Raw genomic sequence first — 24,667 nt, 5'->3', positions numbered from 1 at the left:
CTTCCTTCCTGTCTTCCTTCCTTCCTTCCTCCCTCCCTCCCTCCCTCCCTCCCTCCCTCCCTCCCTCCCTCCCTCCCTTCCTTCCTTCTTTCCTTTTTGCTTTCTCCTTCCTTCCTCCCTCCTCCTTTTTCTATCTTTTTTTTTTCTTAAATGAACTCAATAGAGTAAGTGCCCTAGGCACTTAATTACCTAAAATAGAATAAAGGGTAGCCAAAAATGACAGTAATTAAAAACAGAGAGTAGGAGAAGTATATGATCTAATTTCCCCATCCTGTAAAAGTTAAGCTGAAACTCTTTGAACACCATCAGGAAAAAGACATTGAAGAGGACTCCTCTCCCAGCCTAAGGGGAAAGACTGAGGGCCATCAGCCAACCTGCCATCTGCGGCCACATCTGAGCGAAGGCTGGGCAGCAGTCGCCGGGTCCCTGGGCGGGGGCGGGGGGTGTTTCTCAGTGACTGCCCCGCGGGACATGTGGAAGGTCAGGCACTGTCTCTCTGCCCCACGGGACTCGACTCACTCGGACATGTGGTCTTGAGACACTGGGAGGAAGGTCAGTCACTGATGGATGAACCTGCCACTTGGCCATAAGGTCTTCCTCTCTGAAAGTCCCTCCCTCACAGTGGCGCCATCAGTATGACAGGAGATAGCGAACGTGGACGCTTCCTCAAGCTGCTAACAGCAAACATCCGAAACATCCATGGGCTGTTTAGCTGCTACTGTTATGTTGGCCCTCAGCCCACATCTCTCTGCTGTGGTTACAAGCTGCTCAGGGGAACTGGCTCAGGCCTGCGTGGCCACAGTGACCTCAGCAGGGAAAAGCCCCCCGAGGCCGGGCAGCCCTGAGACGGGTGAGGCGCTAAGGTGCGGAGGTCAAGGGTACGGGCTCTAAAGGCCGTGGTTTGTAAACCCTCGTTCTGATATCCTCTAGCTCAGGGGTCTCAAACTCGCAGCCCGAACAATTTTGTGTGGCCCGCAGACTAATCCACGAAGTTCAAAATATTTTGGATAAAATTAAGTAAGCCTAGGGGCCTACTTGTATTTTTCATTTCTCTAGCATCCTAGCTAGATATTAGCTTAGTTAACAGCAGTTGTGATGTGAACTACAGTTTCTGGTTGTTTTGTGACACTGAGTAAACTGCATGTACGATTGTGCTTGTTGTACTGATTTTTTTTTGTTTTCAACTGCAGTGAGAAAAGTGTTGCGTAACAGTTGCCTTTTGTAGACCTAGTGCGGCCCGCCGAACGGCTGTGATCTTGCTCTGCGGCCCACATGCTGAGTTGAGTTTGAGACCCCTGCTCTAGCTGGATGACCTTAGGTAATTATTTAATTCTCAGTAAAATGAGAGTAATAAAGAGTACTGATTACACAGGCTTGCGGTAAAGAATAGACAAGTTAATACACATAAAATGTTTAGAAGAGTACTTAGCATTCAGTAACTCCTCAATAAATGGCTACTACCATTAAACCACTACAACTTTTATTACTGCCATCATCATCATTTTTATTAATTCTATTGTTAATATAATTAGTAGAGGGCAACCTGAGTCTTATATGAGAGTCAATCCAGCCCTGGCCAGTTGGCCCAGCAGTAGAGTGTTGGCCCAGTGTGTGGAAGTTCCGGGTTTGATTCCCGGTCAGGGCACACAGGAGAAGTGCCCATCTGCTTCTCCACCCCTCCCCCTCTCCCTTCTCTCTCTCTCTTTCTCTCTCTCTCTCTCTCCCTTTCCCTTTCCCTCCTGCAGCCATGAAGAGAATTAGCCCCGGGAGCTGAGCATGGCACCATGGCCTTGCTTCAGGCACTAAAATAGCTTGGTTGCTGAGCAGCAGAATGGTGACCTTAGATGGGCAGAGCATTGCCAGGTAGGGGTCAGGAGCCACAGTGCCTACTCACCATAGGACACAGAATCTCCCTGGGCTATTTCCTTGAAGAGACCAGAAACATCAAGGTCGGGCACCCCGAGGGAAGCCTGCAGAATGGTGGAAAACTCCTGCTCTGTTATGTAGCCGTCCTCATCAACATCAAAGAGCTGTAGGAAACAGAAAACCAAAGGTGAGAAGTAGTTCTCTCAGAGCCATACTGGTATGGAAGAATCCTGGGAAATAAACACTTCCATAATTCAAACATTCATTGTGTCAGGGCCAAGGGATATGTTCATGAAGAAAGTATGGTGTCGGCTGCCCTCACAACACTTCTAGATTAGAAAGAGATAGAATTAAAGTTGGGGTTACCACAGTGAAGAGGACAAAAGGACACGGGAGTCTCGTGGAGGAGAAAAAAGTGCTTCCTACCCGGAGAGATCAGGGAAGGCTGGACTGAGGAGGGAACCTGTGAGTCAGGTCTGACAACCTACAGAGATATTCCTGGGGTGTACAGGACGGGAAGGTGACTGCTTGGGGTTCAAGTCGGGAGACTGAAGGACAAGCAGGAATCAGACCATGATGGACATCCAATGTCTCGCCCAGCCCCGCAGGGTCAGGATGGCTGGGAATGGGGCGTGGTCACATGTGAGCTGGCCGAGCTCTCTGCGGCAGAGTGTGGAGGAGGGCTGGGGAGCAGAAGGTGAGTGAAACTAGAGACCGGAAGACCAGGCTGGGGTGGAGAGGCAGGAAGGGCACAGGAAGGGAAGAATTTACAAGGAAGCAAAGACAGGATGCATATCAATTAGAGGTCAGTAGCGATATGATGGAAGGATTTTTTTTTAAGTCAAGCAACAGAACAAAATAATTGATGGATAGTTAATATCTCATGTTCAAAATCCTCTCCTGGGCATTAAAAAATGTTAATGATGTAAGCACGTACCCTGTGTAGGCACTGAGCAAAATGTACCCAGATCACTTTATAGGTATTAAATCATTTAACCCTTACAATCGTCTTAGGTGTGGTTGGTGGCCTTGTGAGCCCCCTTACAGATGAGAAAACTGAGGCACAAGGAAATCAGGTAACTTCCCCACGCTCACACCAATCGTAAGCAGTAGAGCTGCGATCCACATCCAGGAAGACAATACCTAGGGTTCCCGCTGTTAAGGTATCCACTTCTGACCAAATACATGATAAAAAACAGGGGAAAAAAATCCAGACGTGAGGTAAGGTGCGATCATCATGAAATGAACAAGCAAATATAGAATCTGTTGTAATTGCCCATTGGGGTAGGAGAGAAAACAAGAATTCAAAGTTGTGATTTGCTGCCTCCAGCTGAGAACGCACTGACTTTTAGTGAGTGCCCTTTCTGCCGCTCGGCCCCTACTGGGGGCTAAGGTCATTGGAAAGTGAGAAACGAGTTTGCATCCGTTTCCCCACACTGTAGCTTGGGCTCCATCTGGGCCTGAGACCTCACACAGTCACCACCAGGATCTAGTCCCCCTGACCTCCTCCCCAGCTCTAAGCTTTCTTCAGAGGCCTTCCATCCTAAACAATTCTCACGCACGCAACGGTCTAAGTCGCTGCCGCCCTGGTGCTTCGACGGCTCTCCCTTCACATTAAGGTCCCCTCAGGTGTCCATACTGGGGACTTGTACTTCCTCTCCATCTGCCCTTTGTCACGCTTCCCCAGATCGCTCCCTTCATGAAAACACTCAATGTCCCTCAATTACTCATCACTCCCAACTGTCTCCCTGCTACAAAGTTCCAGATCTGACAAAATCCCGGGCTCTGGTAGAAAGTTTAAGGTCCAAGTTCCCTCTGAGGGAGTGACATCTCCCCCATTGGAAAGAACACTGAGGAACGCTCATCGGGACGTCCTGTCTTTCCCAAGACGTGGCCCACGACCATCTGCATCCGCCCTGGGAGGGGCGTGATGAATAACTAGGGTTGGACGTGGCTCCTTCTCATGCCAGTGCCCGAGGAAGCATGCAGAGACGTCCCTGGAGCCGCCCCCGTCCTCACAACTGATTCCTCAGCCAAAGTCCACGGCTGCTGCTACAGCTGAAGAACTCTGACCAATATTCCACCTTGAAAGCTGACTGGGATGACAGAGTGAGGTCAAAGACGGGATGTTAACTGTGAAGTGCTGCCCATATAAAAGAATAAAAGGCCCTGGCCGGATAGCTCCGTTGGTTAGAGCATCAGCCCAGAGCGCTGAGGTTGCCGGTTCGATCCCCCGTCAGGGCATATAGAGGAAGAGATTGATGTTCTTGTCTCTCTCTCTCTCCCTTCCTCTCTGGTTAAAATCAATAAAATAAATAAATAAGAAAGAAGAATGTGAATGGGTCACACAAACACACATACAAACACACACATATTTATACATACACATATGTATATACATACCTACATATAAATATAGTATATGACAAAATATTCTCAAACATATCTGAGAAGGTTAAAAAATAACCAATATATAAGCCTGCCCCCTTGCCTTCCTGTAAAAAGAGCTAATTACAGCTTTAGGTCCTCCTTCCCTCACCCTGTCCCCAGACCAAGGTCCAGGCTAGACAAAATCTCCAGCCTTCTGTAAGGACAGTAATTACTGGGACCAAGGGCCACGTTTTCTGCCAGGCCTTTCATTGGCAAAGTCACGGTGCCCATTTGCCCGACGAAACTTGTAATTACACATACAATCCCAGAACGGGAACAGAAATATCTGGATCGGAATACGTTAGCTCCGGGCATAATTTTAGGTTGGATGATGAATATGTCTGTAAAAGCCAGAAGTTTTAAACTTGGAAGGCGTCCTGGATCTTGCCTTCTGACCATCTGCTAGGCATCAACCACGTCGGTTCCTTACGGGCCCTGCAGTGACCTCGGGCTAAGCCAGGCTGACAAGAGAAGTAAGCTCGGGACTCCTCGGGCGAGGACGGGAGACGTGAACATTCCCAAGGCTCTCCGGGAGGTGAGAAAGGACTCTGGGAGGAACAGGCTTTCCAGATAATAGAGGGGGTAAAACCCGCGTGGGGACGCCAGGGGGACCGCCTTCTCAGAGGTAATCAGGGAGAAGTGAGAAGAGGCTACGGGAACAGAGAAGGTCCCGCCCCTGATTTCAAACAGAAGCAAGGAGACCCGCCCCCACGGCTGAGTGATGGGATCAATATCCACAGCTTCGGGTGACGGTAGGGAAGCAGCGTTTCTGTTTGACTTGAGAGCAAACCACACAAGGTTAGGACTCTGAAGGGAGCCTCCTGGTTAAATACTACTCAGATGAAGCACTCTGCACCTCAGAAGAACCAAAAACACACTTTGGGAATGTATTCTTCCCTCTCTTTTTTGCACATGTAAGTAATGCATGAAGGTGGGAGTCCTCGCAAATTCAAACCTCCAACAAGTTCTGCTGGGGACGGGGGCCACCGTCTTCTTCATCTGTCCCCTCTCCCCACCCCATGCTACTGTGAACATATATGTGATACTACAGGAAAACAGAGAGGGTGGACACTGGGGTCATTTCTGATGGTGTTCGCCGGACGCCACCCCAACAAAATACACTCCATCAGGAAAATACCCGGAAAGCAATCTTGGACTCACTGAGTGAGGCTGTGGGGACAGACCTGAACTTCCCATGGGATGGATTAGGAGGACCAGTGGCAGGCGGTGTTTACTGGTAAACCTCACTTTGGGGCTTGGAAACAGGCAGGCAGAAAAGAGATAATTTTTTAAGCTGATTTGTGAAATCACCTGCCCTTCAATTTCGAGGCGGTGACCTGGGCGGCTTCCAAAGACCTTTTTCGCTCCAGCTGACACCTGTGTTTCCTTTCGTCTGAAGTAGCAATTGTCTTAATCACATTACCCTCATGGGCCTGTCACAGCAGATCTATAAACTCATGTAACAGATCCACGGATTTTCAAATAAGACACTTACAGTCAACACTTGTTTACGAGGCCGACCCGGATGCCTTCAGTGGGGCCGACAGTACCTTAAATGCCACCTGGATGATCTCCTCGGTGTTGGCAGGGTTGCACAGGACGGCCAGGCCGATCACGTACTCGCGGAAGTCGATGCTGCCATCGTGGTTCTGTGAAAGGGTAGGGAAGATCAGTGAGCAGGGCCACGAGCAGAACCGCTCCTGACCACAGCCCATGAGGTGCAAGGCAGGCATGCCACGCAGCTCCACGTCGTTGTGAGCCCAGCCGACTTGGAATAAATGTTTGCAAGGAGGCGGAATGGCAAGCACGTGGCCCACCCATTCCCAGTTCACGAGGAAGAAAGCGACAGCTCTGTTTAGTGGTAAATACAGACATCTCAGCACTGAGCACGGTTCTTGAACTCCCCTTGACGGGGGCCCCTCTGGGAAGCAGGATCTAGTACTTTCGTCCTGGCAGGGAGGGCTGAAACGTTCCCTCCACACTGATGGTGGCCCTGCTGGGATGGCCAGCACCAACAGGTCGCTAAAGGGTCACTGAGCAGCTCTCGAGAAGACGGGAGGGAGAAGAGGAGGGAAAACTGAGGCAAGAACCACAGCGACGTTCCTCCTGCCTTCCGTCTTCACCTGCAATGAGCCAGCAGCCAGGGAGCAAACCCCAGCAGCTGCGGTGGCCTTGGCGATGCCAGGGCCCAGAAGATCCCGCAGGTCTAAGCCCCTGGGAACACAGCCTGACCAGTAGGACACTAGGAGCTGGGCACCCAGGTGACAGTTCACGATGGCCGTGTAAGAGAAGGGGTTGGTGCAGGCGTGGCCAACAGTTTTTGCCCTCGGGCCAGATGAAATATTAAAATTAAAAAATGTTAAGTACAAAAACGATTTAAGTAAACAAAATTTTATTATGTAATTTGTTTATGAATAAATGTAAGTGAGTGAAAAAATTAATATACAATATTATTTTAATAACAATATATTTTAATAAAAATATAATTACATACCGTATAAATACCCAAATTACAATCAATCGAAATAATATTTAATTAATAGAATGAGCTTGAAGGGGTTATATCGCAAATAAAACAATTATTTCATTTTACAAACAGCCTGGACACATTTTCAGTTATCAGCTGCAGCTATTGTCTATGCTACAATGCCACTTGACTCAGCACACCTGACCACAAAAATAACGAATTGTTTGACCCTGGGTGCGCACTGGCAAACTCTGCCTAAACGAATGTGGTTTCACATCGCCACTAAATGTCAAACAGTTCATATCAAGTACAGACGAGTACAAAAGTTGTAAATCTTTATAACAAAATTTTTTTAAAAAATAAAGAAGTATTGCGAATCCATTCAACTAATTATTGGAAGTTAACCCTAGATTAGTCACACGTGGAATTCTTTTCCGCATATTACTCTCTTCTTAAATATCTCGATTTCCAATAATCAAAGACACTTCCACTTCTGAGTAGCTGAGATTTTAAAGTAGCAGAGAATATTAAAAATTTAATCATGGGCCACATAAACTCATTACCATGGGCCAGATCCGGCCCGCGGGCCGTTTGTTGTCCATGCCTGGGTTGGCGAGTCTAGCCCTGGCTGAACGAATGCAGCATCTCCTTACACATAAAAGACTTGCCCAGACAGGAAGTATGAGAGGAGGAAATGGACAGCAGACAGGAAGTATGAGAGGAGGAAATGGACAGCAGACAGGAAGTATGAGAGGAAGAAATGGACAGCAGACAGGAAGTATGAGAGGAGGAAATGGACAGCAGACAGGAAGTATGAGAGGAGGAAATGGACAGCAGACAGGAAGTATGAGAGGAGGAAATGGACAGGAGGAAGAGAGAGCTGAAGGAAGGGGGGTGGAGGGACAAGGTGCAGAGAGGTGAGCCAGAGAGGTAGAGGGGACGGAAGGAAGAGATAAGAGAGGGAACTACAAAGGAGGAAAGGCAGGAAGGAGAAAGAGAAGATGAGACGGGGAGAGGAAGAGAGGGACGGAGAGGAGGAAAGAGGAGGAGGAAGCAAGAGAACGAAAAACAGCACTATGACTACAACCCCAGGCGTTTGGACCGTTTTGGCAACAAGTTGATGGGTTTCCAGATAGACTGCGAACTAGTAGCAACAGAGCTGGGGTGGGACTTGATCGGTGAACAAATGTTTGGCGACAAGAGGAGTATGATCTTCACATAAAACAGAATCGACTGTGTAGAAGCCAACGGGAAAAGTCTTTCTGAGGATGCTCTGCAGGCTCAAAGGAGTATCATTATTCAAATGCAATACATTCTTAGTTATCCAGAAGAGTCAGGGAAGAGGCATTCTGTTTACCTGAATAGTCCTTAAGAGTATATTTCTACCCACGTATGTACGTACGTAATTGTATTACTAATTTCCTAGGAATTAAATTGTTTTAATTCATTTAGTATTGCAAGCAAACACTTGAAATCAGTAACGCTAAGAGCATTTCAAGTTCAATAGGCACATCCAAAAATATTTTTAAGGCCTCACTATGAATTAGTATCTTGTGTGCAATGCTAATGATGAGATTTTGGACTGAGGTTGCTGTTTAAATCAACTTTTAAAAATATAAGCACTAGCCTGACCAGGCGGTGGCTCAATGGATAGTGCGTCAGACTGGGATGCGGAGGAACCAGGTTCGAGACCTCGAAGTCGCCAGCTTGAGCGCGGGCTCATCTGGTTTGAGCAAAGCTCACCAGCTTGGATCCAAGGTTGCTGGCTTGAGCAAGGGATTACTTGGTCTGCTGAAGGCCCGCGGTCAAGGCACATATGAGAAAGCAATCAATGAACAACTAAGGTGTCACAACAAAAAACTGATGATTGAGCTTCTCATCTCTCTCCACTCCTGTCTGTCTGTCCCTATCTGACTCTCTCTCTCTGTAAAAAAAAAAAAAAAAGATTAAAAAAATAAGCACTAGACCCGGGCTGGGTAGGTCATATGGTTTTAGATGTTGTCCCAATACACCAAGATTGTGAGTTCAATCCCCGGTCAGAACACATACAAGAATCAACCAAAGAATGCATAACTGGGTGGAACAACAAATCAATGTTTTTCTTGCTCTCTCTCTCTCTGTAAAATCAATTTAAAAATATATGTACTGTTACTCAAAAAATATTTTAAAAGTGGCCTTTAAAATGATATACGAATGTTGACTCTTTGCTGTTCTTGGAGACTGAGCACAGTAATTTTCTCTGCTACAGGTTATAGAATTCAGTGGGTTATATCAAGCTAAAGGTGTTTTTCAAAATCATACGGGGTTTTTGGAAATTAAAAAATTGTAGAGGGTGCAATTTCATGTATTTTTAATCAATGAATATTATTTCCACCTTACTATATTGATTGCATTGCTTAATGTCAGAAATTTTGAAATAATGGGATGGTGTTACAAGAATCAAAACCTTCAACTTGGGCGACAGGTATTTCCCATGTCAAAATGGCACAATTAAAAAAAAAAAGGTATCAGGTAAATACTTCCTCTTACATCGCAGATGTGCCTTTAAGACATCAACTATTGGAATGCAATTACTCATTCTGCACCAGAGATTGGGTTCGTTGGAAAAACCCAGATTTAAACGGAATGTTCTAGCACCCCCCCCCTAGAGACTGAGGTTATCTGTACAAATTTTATTCAACATTTGTTTGTACAAAATTTGTTTGTATCAATATACAAAATGTTCTGTTCTCCTGAGAAAGAAGAAGAACGTTACGGTAACTTCAGGGTGCTTTGCCTGTGCGTGCAGAAAGAGGAGAACTGGAGAAATACTTCCTACCACCTGCACTGTGAGAGAGACTGTCTCAACTTTTATAAAACGTTTAAAATGAAGTGAGGGTGAGGGAAAGTGTGGCTACATTGTCCCTTCCACCACCATCACGTGGAAAGGTTAAAGTATAACTTCATAATCTGAGACCTTAATAGACACATTGGCACCTGCCCCCTCTGCAGGCGATGCGGCTCCACCCATGCCTAACGCCTTGGTAAGCTCACTCTGAGACAGAGTCCCTGACATCAGCGTGTGTGGCTGCTGGCAGCCGCCTCCTGCTCACCCAGACACACCTGGTCTGAGCAGCACACCAGACCAAGCGTCAATCACAAGTCTTTTGAGGAAAGTGGATGCGACCCGGATGCCTGTCTCAGAGCAGAAGGATATGCATGTGGTTTCATAAATATTACACAACAGAGATGATGGTGAACCCAGAGGGCAAGCACCGCCCTCTCCTAATTTCACTGGGGATTTCTCCTGGGCAGTGGAGGGCTGTGAACGGGCCAGCTACCTCTTTCCCCCAGTTAGGACTTTCTTCTCCATGAGTCCAAAGAGGAAGGATACATTTATCTTCCAAGTCAGGGGGACGCTCCAAAGTACTTGGGAGAGAGAGACAGGAATAACACTGACAACCAGAGAAGCGGGGGGGGGGGGGGGGGGGGGGTAGCCAACTGGCGAAGGGGAAGCCAGCACCCGCAGAGGCGACCTCTCGGCCTGAGTCTCCGCGCACCGGATTCGGACTCCGGGGCCGCCCACCACCACCGGATCCGGACTCCGCTGCCGCCCACCACCACCGGATCCGGACTCCGCTGCCGCCCACCACCGCCGGCACCACAATGACAAAGCCGAACCAAGGGCCTGCGCGGGGAAGGCACGGCTACCCCTGCTTTGGGGTGCCAGTTTCCTGGCATGCCTCCTCCGGGTACTGGCAATCCTGACTCTCTTTCTGGGCCTCAGTTTTGCTGAGACATTTGACCAATACCGTGAGACAGTCTCACTTGAAATTGAAAGTCTTGGTTGCTCGTTAGTAGAAATATTCCTCTCTGGGTCCCACCTCTAGACAGTCCTCGTTCACCCACTTGGAGGGGGGCTCGGGGGTCCCTATTCCTCAGGAGCTGCCCCCGGGAGTCTAAGTCACAGCCAGGGCTGAGAAGCCCGCAGTAAAGGGCCAGCGACATTTATATCTCTTTCTGCACCTCTCTACATGGCCGTATGTACCATGGAACTGACTAGAACTTTTGTTAAGTTTGTCTTCTTTTTTATTTCCCTCTCTTTCATCATTCCCTTTTTTCCTGCCTGGTTTTCAGAGGAGAACAACAACAACAACAACAACAACATTCCTTGTTCCAGGGCAGGACGGAGCATGCCAGGAGCCGCTGAGCACTGGGCATGCCCGGTGCTGTGTGAAGTCCATGCCAGGCTGAGCGTTCGGAGCAGGAGGCGGCCAGAGACATTGCAGACTGCGGGTCCGCCCTCCCATCCCCCAGGGCCCTTGACCTTCTTGACAAACACATCGAAACAAAACAAAATCGCTACATGCTTTTTCTACGACTAAAGGATTCTAGAATTTTAGATAGTTGCTCTACCATTTAAAAAAAAAATTACTACCTTTATATAAAACTGCATCATTCCACATTCCTGAACCTGTTTCTATTCGGTGAAACAGGTTTCCAGAGAAACACTTTCTTTTTAACATTATGGAAATCCCAGGTGTAAAATTAAAAGGGAAAACAGATTTTTGAACTTTCCTCCTCCTCACCTTTTTAGAGGGAAAAACGTTATCTCCTGAGTGCATTCTCCACTGACCCCGATATTTTCCAAATTTCATTCTTAACAGCAACACCTTTCCTGCTCCTTGGAATTCGTTCACCAAATGAGCACGACCTGTTCAAATCCACTGCAGCGGAGTCCCACCCTGTACCCCCATCTCATCCGTAAGTCCACCTAGACCCAGTATCCCAACAAGCTGATACACAAAGCACTCACAACATTTCTCATGGCAAAGCTGTTTTAATTAAGCAGTAAGAGACCGCACAGGTCCAGACGCCTGCAGGGTCGAGGAGGAGGTTGCCGGGAAATGACAGCTGTGGGACCCAGGGGCGGGGGCGGAGCACGGAAGCCACGCAGACAGCCTGGCTTGGCGTTCAGCAGCCCTGTCCTCCAGGGAGGGGTCCTGCCTTCTCGGGGTGTCCTCCTCAGGAATACATGGTCAGCTGCAGCCATTCCTGGATTGACACCTGGATCAGGCCATCTGCGTCTCTGTCCAGGGACTTGAAGGCACGGAACATGGCGTCCAGGCGCACCAGGCAGCTGATGAAGTTGTTAAAGTCCATAGCGCCGTCCTCGTCGGCGAAGCGGCGCACGATCATCTGGTACAGCTGCTCGTTCAGCTGGAAGCCGGCCGCCTGCACAGCCCCCCGCAGCTGCGCGCTGGTGAGAGCGCCGGAGCGGTCCCGGTCGTGCTGCTTGTACACACACTGCCACTTCTTCAGGTTGTTCCACAGGTACTTGAACTCTTCGAAGCCCAGCTTCCCGTTCGTGTCGTTGTCCATGACGGAGACGATGCTCCGGCAGGTGTCGAGGCTGAAGCCCTCCGTCTGCAGATCCTTGTGCTTAGAAAGAACTTTGTTGAGGATGTTCATGAGGTCGGTGGCGCCAATCTCCATGTTCGGCCCGCCAGCTGCGCGAATTGATGCCGAAACCGCCTGACTTCCTCGCTTTCACTGGCCTCCACGTTGCTGAAATGCTGCCGGGTGGGAGGTGGTTCCGGGGTATACTGAGCAGCTGCGGCCTCACTGATAAAGTTCACAATTCCTCCAACGATCCCTCCGATGTTTCCTCCTCCTCCTCCTCCACCACCTCCTCTCCTCTGCCCACCTCCTCCAAGAAGGCCTCCAAGGGCTTCCCCAAGGCCTCGATCTGCTCCTTCTAAAAGAGCCTTTGCGAGAAACATGTTTTCAGTTCAACGAGCTGCCCAAGCCTTGGAGATGGATGCAGAGCGCTGGAGGGGAGTCTGCGGAGCTCCCAGGTGGAAGAACTGGCTTTTCTGTGCCTGCTCCCATCCCGCCACGCCCCACAGCCTGCCATGTCTCACCTCCCACTCCAGTTGCCTGAGCTCCATTAGGTCCTAGCACCTGCCACTTTCCTAAGGGGCCTCAATAAAATTTTGAGCTCCTCTAATAAATATTCCTGGTATAGTTAATAAATGTTCATATATTATATAGTATGTTGGACAACAGAGAAGCACTCATATGTGTAAGCGAATGTATTACACTACACATTTCTGCATGTCTCCGGTCTCAGCGCTCTCCCAGAACCATTTATTGAAAAGACTTTTCTTTACCCAAAGAAGGGTCTTGGAACCCTTGTCTGAACCCACTGGGTTTATTGCTGGGCACTCTGTTCTATTCCACTGGCTTATACGTCGGTCTCTGTGCCAGGACCACACTGTTCCAATTACTGTAGCTTTGTAGTAATTTTTGAGTTCAGGAAGAGTGAGACTTCCAACTTTGTTCTTCTTGCAAGACTGTTTTAGTTATTCAGAGTCTCTCAAAATTCTATATAAATTTTAGAAGGAAATTTTCTATTTCTGAAGAAGACAGGATTTTTATAGGGATTGTATTGAACTTGTAGATTATTTGGGCAGTACTGACATCTTAATAATATTGTCTTCTAACTCATGACACAGGATGGATTTCCATTTATTTGTGTCCTTAATTTCTTTCCGAAATGCTTTGCCGTTATCAGTATACAAGTTTCTCACTTCTTGGTTAAGTTTATTCCCAAGTATTTTATTCTTTTTAATGCTATTGTAAATTAAATTGCTTTCTTAATTTTCTTTTCAGATGGTTCCTTGTCAGTGTACAGAATCACAACTAAGTTTTGTGTGTTGGTTTTGTATCGTGCAGTCTTTAGTTCTAAGAGTTGTGTGTGTGTGTGTGTGTGTGTGCGCATGTAATCTGCAGGTTTGGTTTTTGTCTTTTTTTTACATTTAAGGTCATGCCATCTGTCAGCAGAGATAATTTTACTTCTTCCTTTCTAACTAACTTTTATTTATTTTCTTGCATCATTTCTTTGGCTGGGACTCTCTATACTCTATTAAACTGGAGTACTGAAACCAGGCATCCTTTTTATGTTCCTGACCTTAGAGAAAAGGTTTGCAGTCTTTCATCATTGAGTATGATATTGGCTGTGGGCTTTTCATTCATGACCTTTATTATGTTGAGATACTTTCCCTCTATTCATAGTTTGTTGAATGCTTTTATCCAAAAGGGTGTTGCGTGTTGCCAAATGCTTTTTCTGCATCAATTGAGATGATATGTGTTTTTTTCACCTTCATTCTGTTAATCTGGTGTGTTATACTGATTCATTTTTGTACATTTAACCATCCTTGCATTCTAGGAATGAATCCCACATTGTCATGATGTAGTATCCTCTTACTGTGCTGTTAAATTCCGTTCACTAGTATTTTGTTCAAGATTTCTACATCTATATCCACAAGAGATATTGGTCTATTGTTTCTTTTTTGTGTGACATCTTTTTCTAATTTTGGTATCAGGATAATACTAGCCTCATAGAATGAGTTGGGAAGTATTCCATGCTCTTCAATTTTGGGGAAGAGTGTGGGAAAGATTGCTGTTCATTTTTCTTTAAATGTTTGGTAGAATTCACTAGTGAGATCATCTGGTCCTGGGCTTTTCTTTGTTGGGAGGTATTTGTTTTAATTACTGATTCATTTCCTTCTAGTTATAGGCCCATTCAGATTGTCTATTTCTACATGATTCAGTCTTGGTAGGTGGTATGTTTCCAGAAATTTATCCATTTCGTCTAGGTAATCTAATTTGCTGACATACAGTTGCACATTGTACTACTCCCTTAGAATACTTTTTATTTCTATAAAATTGGTAGTACTGTCCTCTCTTTCATTTCTTTTAATGTTTCTGCCCCCCCCCAAATTACATTTGTGAGATTTAGTTTCATATTTTTAATAAGTATCTTCGGAAGTCAGTCTATGCCAGGGGAGTCCCTGGTAATACCTCAAGAAATCCTACCTTTGAAACCAGGTAATTGGGGTACAATCCTCCCGAGGTCTCTGACAGTTCTATGGTGAACTTAGGGAACAATGGCCAGAACGTAATAACTAAACCATCACAGCACTCAGCATTTGTGAAGCCTCAATTTAAAATCTGCAAAATGATGATAAGAGTATTTCCCCTGCCTATTTCATACTGATTTCATCTCCTTTATTATGCATCAGGACTGGGGCTCGTGGTTTAGGATACAAAGATGAACCCATTAGGACTGCTTTGCTCAAGAATCAAGTACCACCCCCCACCCCCCACCACCACCCCCGAAAACAGGCTGTAATCACAATGTGAAGTCTATGGCCATGTTTCGACTGTTAATACTAAACTTTTAAATTTGTATATAATATTCTTTGGTATTTAGGTCTCATGCAAATTCCTCTGAAGATACAACAGTATTTGAGATGAGGAAAGAAAAACTCAGGAGAAGCTACTATTGAAAGGTCATACAGCTAATCATACATTATATTACATTATCCAATTATGCATACCCCAAAGGGGAGCAACAACTTCCGCTGAGGCAAAGGAAAGGGCAGTGTTTCCCTACAGAAGAGATCATGTGTAGGCACCGCTATAGGCTGAGTCAGAGTTCTCCAAATAGACACGGGGTATAAAGGGACAGGACAGTACAGAATTAGACTGGAAAGGGGTTTGAACGCCCATGTGACAGGCCAGCTCATAGGTTACTGTGGGAACCACTGACAGCTCAAGTGGGAAGTGAAAAAAAAAAAAGACTATATAGGAAATGAGTTTGCAAACTGTACAATCCTAGAGCTGAATGGTGACCGTTCTATTATTAGGGAAGGAATAGCAGCTAACGAACATCGCTCTGCTTCGGACATGAAAGCAATGCCTCCATCTGCCACACCCAGCGGTTTGCGTAAAATGTCCCTACCACGGGCTTTATGGCCTAATGACTTCCATAACTGGTCTCATGGGTGCAATAAAATGGCCTCTGGGAACAACAAAGGGCCAAATGTCTTCCTTAACCACAAAGAAGAAGCACCATAAAAGGAGTGTCTCCCTTCCAGGGGACCACGTGGGGCCATCTGGCCTCACACGGATTTAAACCCATTCACACAAGCTTCTCTCAGAGGAAATTATACGGGCTCTGTTTTCACAGTGTCGGAAATTAACATGACAGCAGCCACTGCCATATAAAGCATGCCTCCCTGTGCCCGTCTGAAGTGTTTCCCACCAAGGTTTAAAACCAGTTCCTCTCATTTATTTTCTGTGAAGACGGAGGGCATTGGCTAACCATTTCTCATAAGCCATCGCAGAAGAAAAGACCATTATTACATTAACAAGCCTTTTCATCCCTGGATTCTTCACTCCCCTGAGGCTATTTATTATTAGAACATTAATAGCGACTTTGGTGGCTGTCTGGGGATCTCAATTCTCTAAATCTGGAGAAAGGGCATTAGGGGAAGAGGCCACATCTGACGGAAAACTTAAACTCTGTTGGAGGGGGAGGAGTTACCGAACTTAAAAAGTAAACAGTGACATGTGAATGCCATCAGCAACATTATTCAGATCACCCCAAAATGGAAACAACCTAAATGTCCACCCACTGGTGAATGCATAATCAAAATGTGATACATCCATATAGTGGAGCACTACTTGGCAATAAGAAAGAAGCAGTGACTTCCTTTACATAAAATGCTATGACATGGATCAACCTCAACACCATTATGCTGAGTGAAAGCCTCCAGACACATGAGACCATGATTGGATGATTCCATTTGCATTAAATGTCTAAAAAAGGCAAATCGGTAGACAGAAGGTCTCTATTTTAGAGACCTGGGCTAGAATAACACAGAAGGACAACTTTCTAGTCATTGCTGAGGATGAGGGGATATATAGGTGACAGAAATGAAAAATTAAAGGCACAGGCCCTGGCTGGTTGGCTCAGTGGTGGAGCATCAGCCCAGCAAATGGATGTCCCAGGTTCGATTCCTGGCCAGGGCACACAGGAGAAGTGGCCATCTGCTTCATCACCCTTCTACCTCCCCCATCTCTCTCTCTCTTTTCTTCTCATTCTCTCTCTCCCCTATCCCATAGCCATGGCTCGATTGGTTTGAGTGAGTTGGCCCCAGGCACTGAGGATGGCTCTGAGGCCTCTACTTGGGTTGCTGAGCAATGGAGCAAAACCCCAGATGGGCAGAGCATTATTACTGCCTAGTGGGCTTGTGGGGTGGATCCTGGTTGGGGCACATGCGGGAGTCTGTCTCTCTGCCTCCCCTACTCTCACTTAACTAAAAAAAAAAGTTAAAGGCACAAACAACCATACTGGGGTGATGGCAATATTCTAAAACTGATTTACAGTGATGGCTGCACAACTTGGTACACTTACTAAAAAGAATCATCAAACTGTATGCTTAAAATGGGTAAATTATATGAGATATAAAACAATGCCTTGAGAAAATTATTTTTAAAAGGTCAGACCCTGGCCAGGTGGCTCAGTGGATAAAACGCCCACCCAGAGAGCCAGAGGTCGTGGTTTTGACCCCCTCAGTCAGAGCACATACGAGAAGCAGTCAAGAGTACACAATCAGATGGGACAACTAAGAGAAACAATAAGTTGATGCTTTCTTCTCCCTCTCTCTTTCTCTTCCTCTCTCTCTCTCTCTTCTTCTCCAACTCCCTTCTCTCTCTAATCAATGGGAAAATGATGTTTTAAGTCAACAGGGCAGTTTGTAGTAAAAAGGACAGTTCACTAGGTAGGCGTTCTAGCCCTAGACCAGCAAGTAACTAGCTATGCAGCCTCGAGCATGTGACTTCCTCCCTGGGGCTAGCAGCTTTCTGCAAAATGAGGAAGACAGTCAATTCGACATCACCATTCTTTTTAGCTCTAAAACTCTGTGACTCTGGATTTTCATGTACTGGAAGCCATGACAACAGCACCATTCTTACCCAGCCTTCAGTTTCCTTCTGGTGCCTGAGAGTTTCCACGCTATATACTAATGTAATTCCATCTTTCTTTATCTTGAGCCTGGGTGCACAGCATTGAAAGCATGATTACGTACCCTTATCTTACACTTGGACATATTGTCTGGCTTTCAAAAATATTCCTGACTGCAGCCTATCAAGTAGGCTGCTCCTCCGAACAGAACTCCAAGGTGGGGGGCACTGAACCAGGTCTGGAATAACACAGGACACGCAACGCCCACGTGGAGAGAAGCCTTTCTTTCCCCTAACTGCAATGTGGTCTAGACCAGACCTTCCTATTTATTGATGCCAACGTCATGTTGGATGAAATCCAAAAGCTTTCTGGAGTCCATCTAGATCATATCTATCTTTTGCTTTACCATCTTGGGCTGTCCCTCTGTCACAGAGGAAATGACATTGGTCTGCTATGATGTGCTCTTTACAGAGATCCTGCACTTCCTTCCTTACGCTCTTGGAGGCAGCCGGTCATTGCTGACTTGCTCTCGTTAAAAAGCTAAGCTTTAATGCTGGCATCTCCTTTCTGTTTCCCTTAAGCATTTCCTAGGTATAGTCATTAAGAAGCCAGAAATAAAGCAGGTAAGTTTCACGTTTATGTGGCTATCTCTAGTGTGACATCACCCGTTGAGAGAGAATACTGTGATGGACTCAGTGGGGAGCTAAGTCCACCCGAGCATCGAAGAGGGAAACGCCCAGACATACGGGACCCCCAAACTTCAGCACAACTAGTACAACTGAATGAGAAAATTTCATCTGTCCCATTCAGAAAACTATCGCCCCTTTCTGGTCATGATATCCTGTATGTCACAGAGCAGATCTCACAGAACACAGTCCCGACAAACTGACATCGGAATCAAGACGAGTTCTCACGGGAGCTATGAAATGTGACATGCCACCTCAAAGCTGAACTGGAAATGTAAACGGACAGAAGATGTCGCTGTTTGTTGCAATGGCTCATTTCTGCCCTGGCGGCCATAACGCAGCCACGGGCCATCCATAGATGGACAGGCATGCAGGTGTCCCAGTACAACGTTATTAATGAAACGGGTGTCAGACTGGGTTTGGTCCATCGGCTGCAGTTTGTGGACTCCCGTTAAGCTGATGAGAACAAAGTCTGCCGGTCAGGTTTACAGGACCGGATGGGCGGGCTCGGTCAGTGTTTATCATAACCATTATTAATTTGTAGGATAATCCACCTCTGATCAAAAAGGGGTCACTCTGAATCCTTGTGCTTGACTAACCTGTCTGCATCTCGTTGCTATCTTCCTACAGTTCTAACCAGCGGAATACCGTTCATCTCTGCAGACGAGGGGGGCTGACTTCTCATTCCTAGGCTATAGTCTGGTCTGAGCAGACCACACAGTCAGACTCCCTTCCCACCACTACCGTGATGCCCATCACAGACCACAGCTGAATAACATTTAGATGGGTGCTTGTCCCATTCTGTGAAAAATTTGAAAACGGTCATGATTTTCCCCATTTCTACCTTCTACCTGGCACTTGGTTCTCCTGGCTTTACCGTGCCCTGTGTTTGACTATGAGACAGGAGAAGCGTGGGGACCCTAACCCTTCGCCAGCCCAGCAGTCGTGGCTGTGGCGAACCTCTGTAGCTCTTTAATCACTGTTGCTTCACATGATGTGGAAAGAATGTGTGTCTTTATCCCGAGTCCTTCCTGTCTACCCTGGTCCCGGTCTTCGTTCAGGTGTTAAATCATGATAACAAGCACCCTGGCTTGTCCCAGCCTGTCAGGGAAGGTGGGGTGCTGTCATATGCAGATTTTCTGCTCATGCTGGGAGTCAGGACAGGGCACTTCTAAGGCTTACACGACTGGAAATAAACAGAGAATGTTCTAAGTGGCAATAACGAACTTTGCTACTCAATTGGACAAGTTTTTTTTTTCCTGTAAGTGTGAAACCGTATGTCCTGCAAAGTCAAAAATATTTATTATCTGGATCTTTCACAGAAAAAGTAGGCCGGTCCCTGAAATAGGGCTTTGTCACCAGGGAGGACACATACTGCTATGGTGATGTGCGTCCGATGGGACCCTAAGCTGGATGTATCATGAGGCAAAGTGTGGGAGAGATAGAGCCTGCGTGTAAGAGGTCAGAAAGAGGCAGACTGCAAACTAGCAACGAAAATGACATGCGTACGGAACCACTCGAGGGCTCTGTCTCGCAGGTGATAAGATACCGTCAGCAGGGCACCACGTGGCTTTCTCAATAACAGTAACAAAAGGGGACGAAATGAATGATGACACTGTGATGGGCATTGCTAAGCACTGGCATAACTGTAAAAACGACCATCTCAGAAGCTGAATTATGAATGCAAAGCCTGTTACGTAGACATTGCTTTAAACTACTGTCTCAGCCCCCAAACTTGAATCATCTGGACACAGGACTAACCCCGAATTATCCCCCAAACTCAAGTCATCTGGACATGGGACTAATCCTGAATTATCCTCTGAATCCAGAGGGTTCAGTCAACATTCATGAAAACAAAGAAGCTAAATTAAACCCAAGGATGAAAGGGTCTTTTTTCTCAAAGAGGTGGGACCTCTCCAAAGGGAAGTATTCCCAAGGAGTGACAATACCATACTTTGGACCACAAAAGTCAACTTTCTCTTGCAACTTACCTGCCATCAAATATCTGAGAAACTAAAAGAACAGGTCAGAATGTCAGAAAGAACTAAATAGACAGCTTATTTGTTTTAAGGGCAATAGCCCATTTGTTTTAAGGTCAAATTGAGACAAACGTTATGATGATGTTTTTGACGACTAGCCAGAAATGTATGTGGGGGGAAAGAGAAAAGGACTGTGGAGAGAGACTTAGGTCTGTCCTCCGTTCCTAGAACACCAACCACAAGGACATCAGACCTGGGGAAACTCCGAGTGAGGAAAAGAAGGGGACAAGCAGGATACAGTGGGAAAGAGACACGGGAGGGGGTCATGGGAGCCGGCACAAATTTACAGCTGCCAGAAGAGCAACAGGAACACCCCGCCCTTTCTCTTTCCCGCCCTTCCTCCCTCCCCACCCTCATTAAGCATTGAGTTTAGCAAGATAAGCCACTGGGAGAGAAACAAACTCTGAAGTTACTGGGCTTCCTTGTCTATCCCATCCAACATTTCCAGGCGAAATCACTTACAGAGACTGAGAAAACAAGTCTAGCATCGGGAGCGGGTATGCAGGCAGGGCGTGGTGGCCATTGCGTAATCAGCTGTCTCAAAACAAAGCGAATCTGCACAGGCACAAGCACACAGGTGTGTTACAAACGAAGGAGAGAGAGAGAAGCAGACAGAGACAGACAGAGGAGAACAGAAAGGAACGAGGAAAGAAAGGATGGTCAAACGCATGAGTCATTCATTCTCCGGACTGTTTTCTCTACCTTCTAGTATGTTAGAGATCACACAAGAAAAGCGCTATAAAGACCAGCTCGTGGTCTGTATCTAAAGCCAAGTCACACTATACAAAGAAGTGAAGAAAAGTCACAGCTGTGAATGTCAGCCAACTGATGCGGACCATGCAGAAATGTGATTGACCCCATTGGCTCCAAAGACTCCCCAGTCTCCAAACTCCTGGACCTGGCTGCATTCTCAAGTTCAGAGTAAGTCAATCTGGCTACCTACATGTTATTTCAGTTCCTGGTTTATACTCCCTTCCCCACGCCCAAATCTTCCTTACTTAATAGGGCTAGAAGGACTTTGGCGCTGTGGCAGGTGCCACCAGCCATCCAGAGACAGAACCGCTGTCACAGCAAGCCTGCCACAGCCAGTGAGGCCGGTTTGACACTGAAAGAGAGGGCTACCCCTGTAGCTGGCTACTTTCAATTCTGATAAAACATCCTGGTGAGCACAGAGTCTAAACTTCCCCCTCGGTTCCTGTTTTGTGTCCCTCCCCACTTCCCCATCTCCTGTCCTTATGGTATATCCCTGCCATCTTCCTTCCTGTCGCCATTACAGAAGTCCATCGTTACAGAAACATTCTTTAAAATGACTTGCACCGTTTCTAGAGCCACAGTATTGAAATCTCTCAGAAAGACTAGTCACAGTATGAGCGAGAAGTCCCTAGATTCCCAACTTGCACCATTACAGTCAATAATTTTCTTTTCCTTCCCCCCTACACTGTCATTAGTTTCTAGCAGTACCCCGGTAGTACTATTATAGAGAACAATGAGGACAGGACATTTCCTGGACCGGGAGAGACTATTTGTGTGATGCAAGCTTAGAAGAGAGGCCGGGCTCTACCCGGAGAAGGAGGCCACTTAACCTCATGATATGATGGAACAGTCCAGCTATGAGGTCACAGAGCAAGTGAACATTAGGATTCTCTGGGGAAAAGACAGAAAGCCCTGTCCTGATTTCTGTCATCAAACTGTAATATTTTGAAAAAATATCTTTTTGCAGCAGTTACTAGAGAACTGGGACTTCTGCTGCCAGACAAGATGGAATAAACCCAGGGCAGTAGATCTCTCCTTCTGATTACAGCTAGAAACTCTGACCAAAATACAAAGAGCAGCCCACAGGCAGGAGGCTGGGTGAGCCCACAGGCAGGAGGCTGGGTGAGGAAAGCAAAGCCCGAGGCGCTCCCAGGAAGGCAGGGAAGCCGTGGAGGACTGAGGATGGTAGGACCCCGCCAGTGCATTGTGGGAAGAAAAGAACAACATTCTGTATACAACAAAAATATCCTTCAGGAGTGAATGCAAAATAAAGTCATTCTCAGATAAAGGCAAAGGGCATAAAAAGAGCTCATAATCCTTAGTATTTACGCAAATGAAATGAAAACCTACATTTGCACAGAAATTTCTGCACGAATGCTTAGAGCAGTGTTATTCGTTACTGCCCCAAATTGGAAAGAAACCAAATGCTGTTCAGTTGATAAATGGGTAAACCAAGGAATACCGCTCAGCGATAAAAGGAAACAGATTACTGATACTTGCAAAGACCTGGCTGACTCTCAAATGCACTGTGCTAAGTGAAAGAAACCCAGGACGCAGATTCTATTCTCAGGGGTCAAAGGTCAGGGAAGGCCTTGACTTACAAAAGCACAGCTACAAGGCAATTTTTTTTGCAACTGTTATGTATCTTAATGTGGCAGTGTTACATGCTTCTATGCATCTGTTAGAACTCATACAACCTTAACCCAAAAAGTGAATTTTATATATTAAAAACAAACAAAGAAAGAGAGAACTTGAAATCTTGATACACTTTTCCAAGGAAACTTTTTGACAATTCAGTTGTTTAAGTTCATGTACTTTCATATTCATAAGCAGAAAACTGGATCTCCACTGTTAGGGCAAGTGGCCAAAGCTTTAATTGAAACCTTTGTTATAAAATGTTATCTGAAAGTAAAATCTATTTGGTTTTCATACATTTTGGGGAAAGTCTGGAAACTTTCAGAATGGAATAGTACCACCCAGGTCATTGATGAGCGAGTTTTAACATAAATTTTTAAAAATTCTAGCCAGTTATATAACCCTTCCCAATTCTATATTTACAAACATGATTATATGGTCACAATATTTATTTCTGGCGTGGTGTTTAAAATAAATAGACATTATCAAAACTGTTAAACACACATACATCATCATCATCATCATTATTATTATTACTATTATTACTATTAAGGGGAGAAAACAAAATCTTGCAATTAATCCAGTCTCAGCCTTGCTTCTTCCAACACTGACCTGACCAGTTTTTCTTGCCTGACATACTGATTTATGCTCTGCGGGGAGAATAAAAATGTTTGCAGGTTAGAGATGAAATTTTAACCTACCCGGTCGAAGAGGGCAAAAAGCTGTCTCAGCACACCAGAAACAGGCAACTTCAAATACTCCGCGAACTCTTCAATTCCAATTCTCCCTCCTTTTGAGGAACTCGCGATCGCTGCATATTCATCCAGATGCCTACGGACGCCGTCCCAATCTAACCTGCACAGAGTTACAAACGCAGGGTTAGCCCTCTCCAACCCACATGGCATTTTATTTTTTTTAATTTTTTTTATATTTTATTTTATTTTTATTAAGTGAGAGGCGAGGAGGCAGAGACAGACTCCTGCATGCACCCCGACTGGGATCCATCTGGCAAGCCCCCTACCTCGCGATGTTCTGTCTGTCTGGGCTGCTGCTCTGTTGCTCGACAACTGAGCTATTCTAGCACCTGAGGTGAGGGTATGGAGCCATCTTCAGCAACTGGGGCCAACTTGCTCAATCCATTTGAGCCATGGTTATGGAGGAAAAGAGAGAGAGAGAGAGAGAGAAAGAGAGAGGGAGAGAGAGGGAGGGAGGGAGAAGGGGGGGAGAAGCAGATGGTCGCTTCTCCTGTGTGCTCTGACCTGGGAATCAAACCAGGGACTTCCACATGCTGGGCTGATGCACTACTGCTGAGCCAACCAGCCAGGGCCTCATAGGGCCTTTTTATAAGAATTGTTTTACTCACTTGTCTAAGGGAAACATTTTAAGCATACAGTTTGAAAAGGAGAATAAAACGTGTATTTTAAAGTACCATCAGAACATGTATCCAGGCTTCTAGACCTTTTTTTTTTTTTTTTTGGTGATGGATAGACAGAGAGACAGACAGACAGGAAGGGAGAGAAGCCTCAATTCTTCGTTGCGGCACCTTGGTTGTTCATTGATTGCTTTCTCATATGTGCCTTAACTGGGGGTCTACAGCAGAGTGAGTGACCCCTTGCTCAAGCCAGTGACTTTGGGTTTATGTCTATGATCTCACGCTCAAGTCAGCGACCCCGCACTTAAGCTGGTGAGCCTGCGCTCAAGCCGCTGACCTCAGGGTTTCCTACCTAGGTCCTCTGTGTCCCAGTCCAACGCTCTATCCACTGTGCCACCACCTGGTCAGGCCAGGCTTCTAAATTTTTTAAAGGATATTAATATCACTGTAATTTTTCAAATATCTGAGGGAAAAAAAGGTAGCTGAGAAGAGCAATGTGGTCAAATAATAAATAACTAATTAGAAGAAAATAAAGAAACACATCTAAATCTAAGCATTATAAAGTCAACAGTACTAACTGAGTTGTTAAAAAACACAATTTTTGCTTTCAAGAAGGTTTCAGGC

The 24,667-nt window shown here is 46.0% G+C and overlaps 2 protein-coding genes across 2 annotated transcripts in view; both read right to left on the bottom strand.

Annotated features, from left to right (window-relative positions):
- Window positions 1-24,667, bottom strand: part of LPCAT2 (lysophosphatidylcholine acyltransferase 2) — a 62,084-nt gene that overhangs the window by 3,954 nt on the left and 33,463 nt on the right. Inside the window, exons 11-13 of the mRNA XM_066243202.1 lie at window positions 23,373-23,526; window positions 5,847-5,945; window positions 1,895-2,030 (exon numbers count right to left, since the gene is read on the bottom strand). Of these exons, the coding sequence (XP_066099299.1) occupies window positions 1,895-2,030; window positions 5,847-5,945; window positions 23,373-23,526 (389 nt within the window). The remainder of the gene's footprint in view (window positions 1-1,894; window positions 2,031-5,846; window positions 5,946-23,372; window positions 23,527-24,667) is intronic.
- On the bottom strand, window positions 11,641-12,525 carry CAPNS2 (calpain small subunit 2). Its single transcript, XM_066243135.1, is given in 2 exon segments — window positions 11,641-12,249; window positions 12,252-12,525. Coding segments are annotated over 2 exon segments (756 nt in total). The 3' UTR covers window positions 11,641-11,767.

This window comes from Saccopteryx bilineata, chromosome 9 (assembly GCF_036850765.1).
Source record: "Saccopteryx bilineata isolate mSacBil1 chromosome 9, mSacBil1_pri_phased_curated, whole genome shotgun sequence".
NCBI classification, from domain to species: Eukaryota; Metazoa; Chordata; class Mammalia; order Chiroptera; family Emballonuridae; genus Saccopteryx; species Saccopteryx bilineata.
This window is presented reverse-complemented; position numbering and strand designations above follow the sequence as displayed.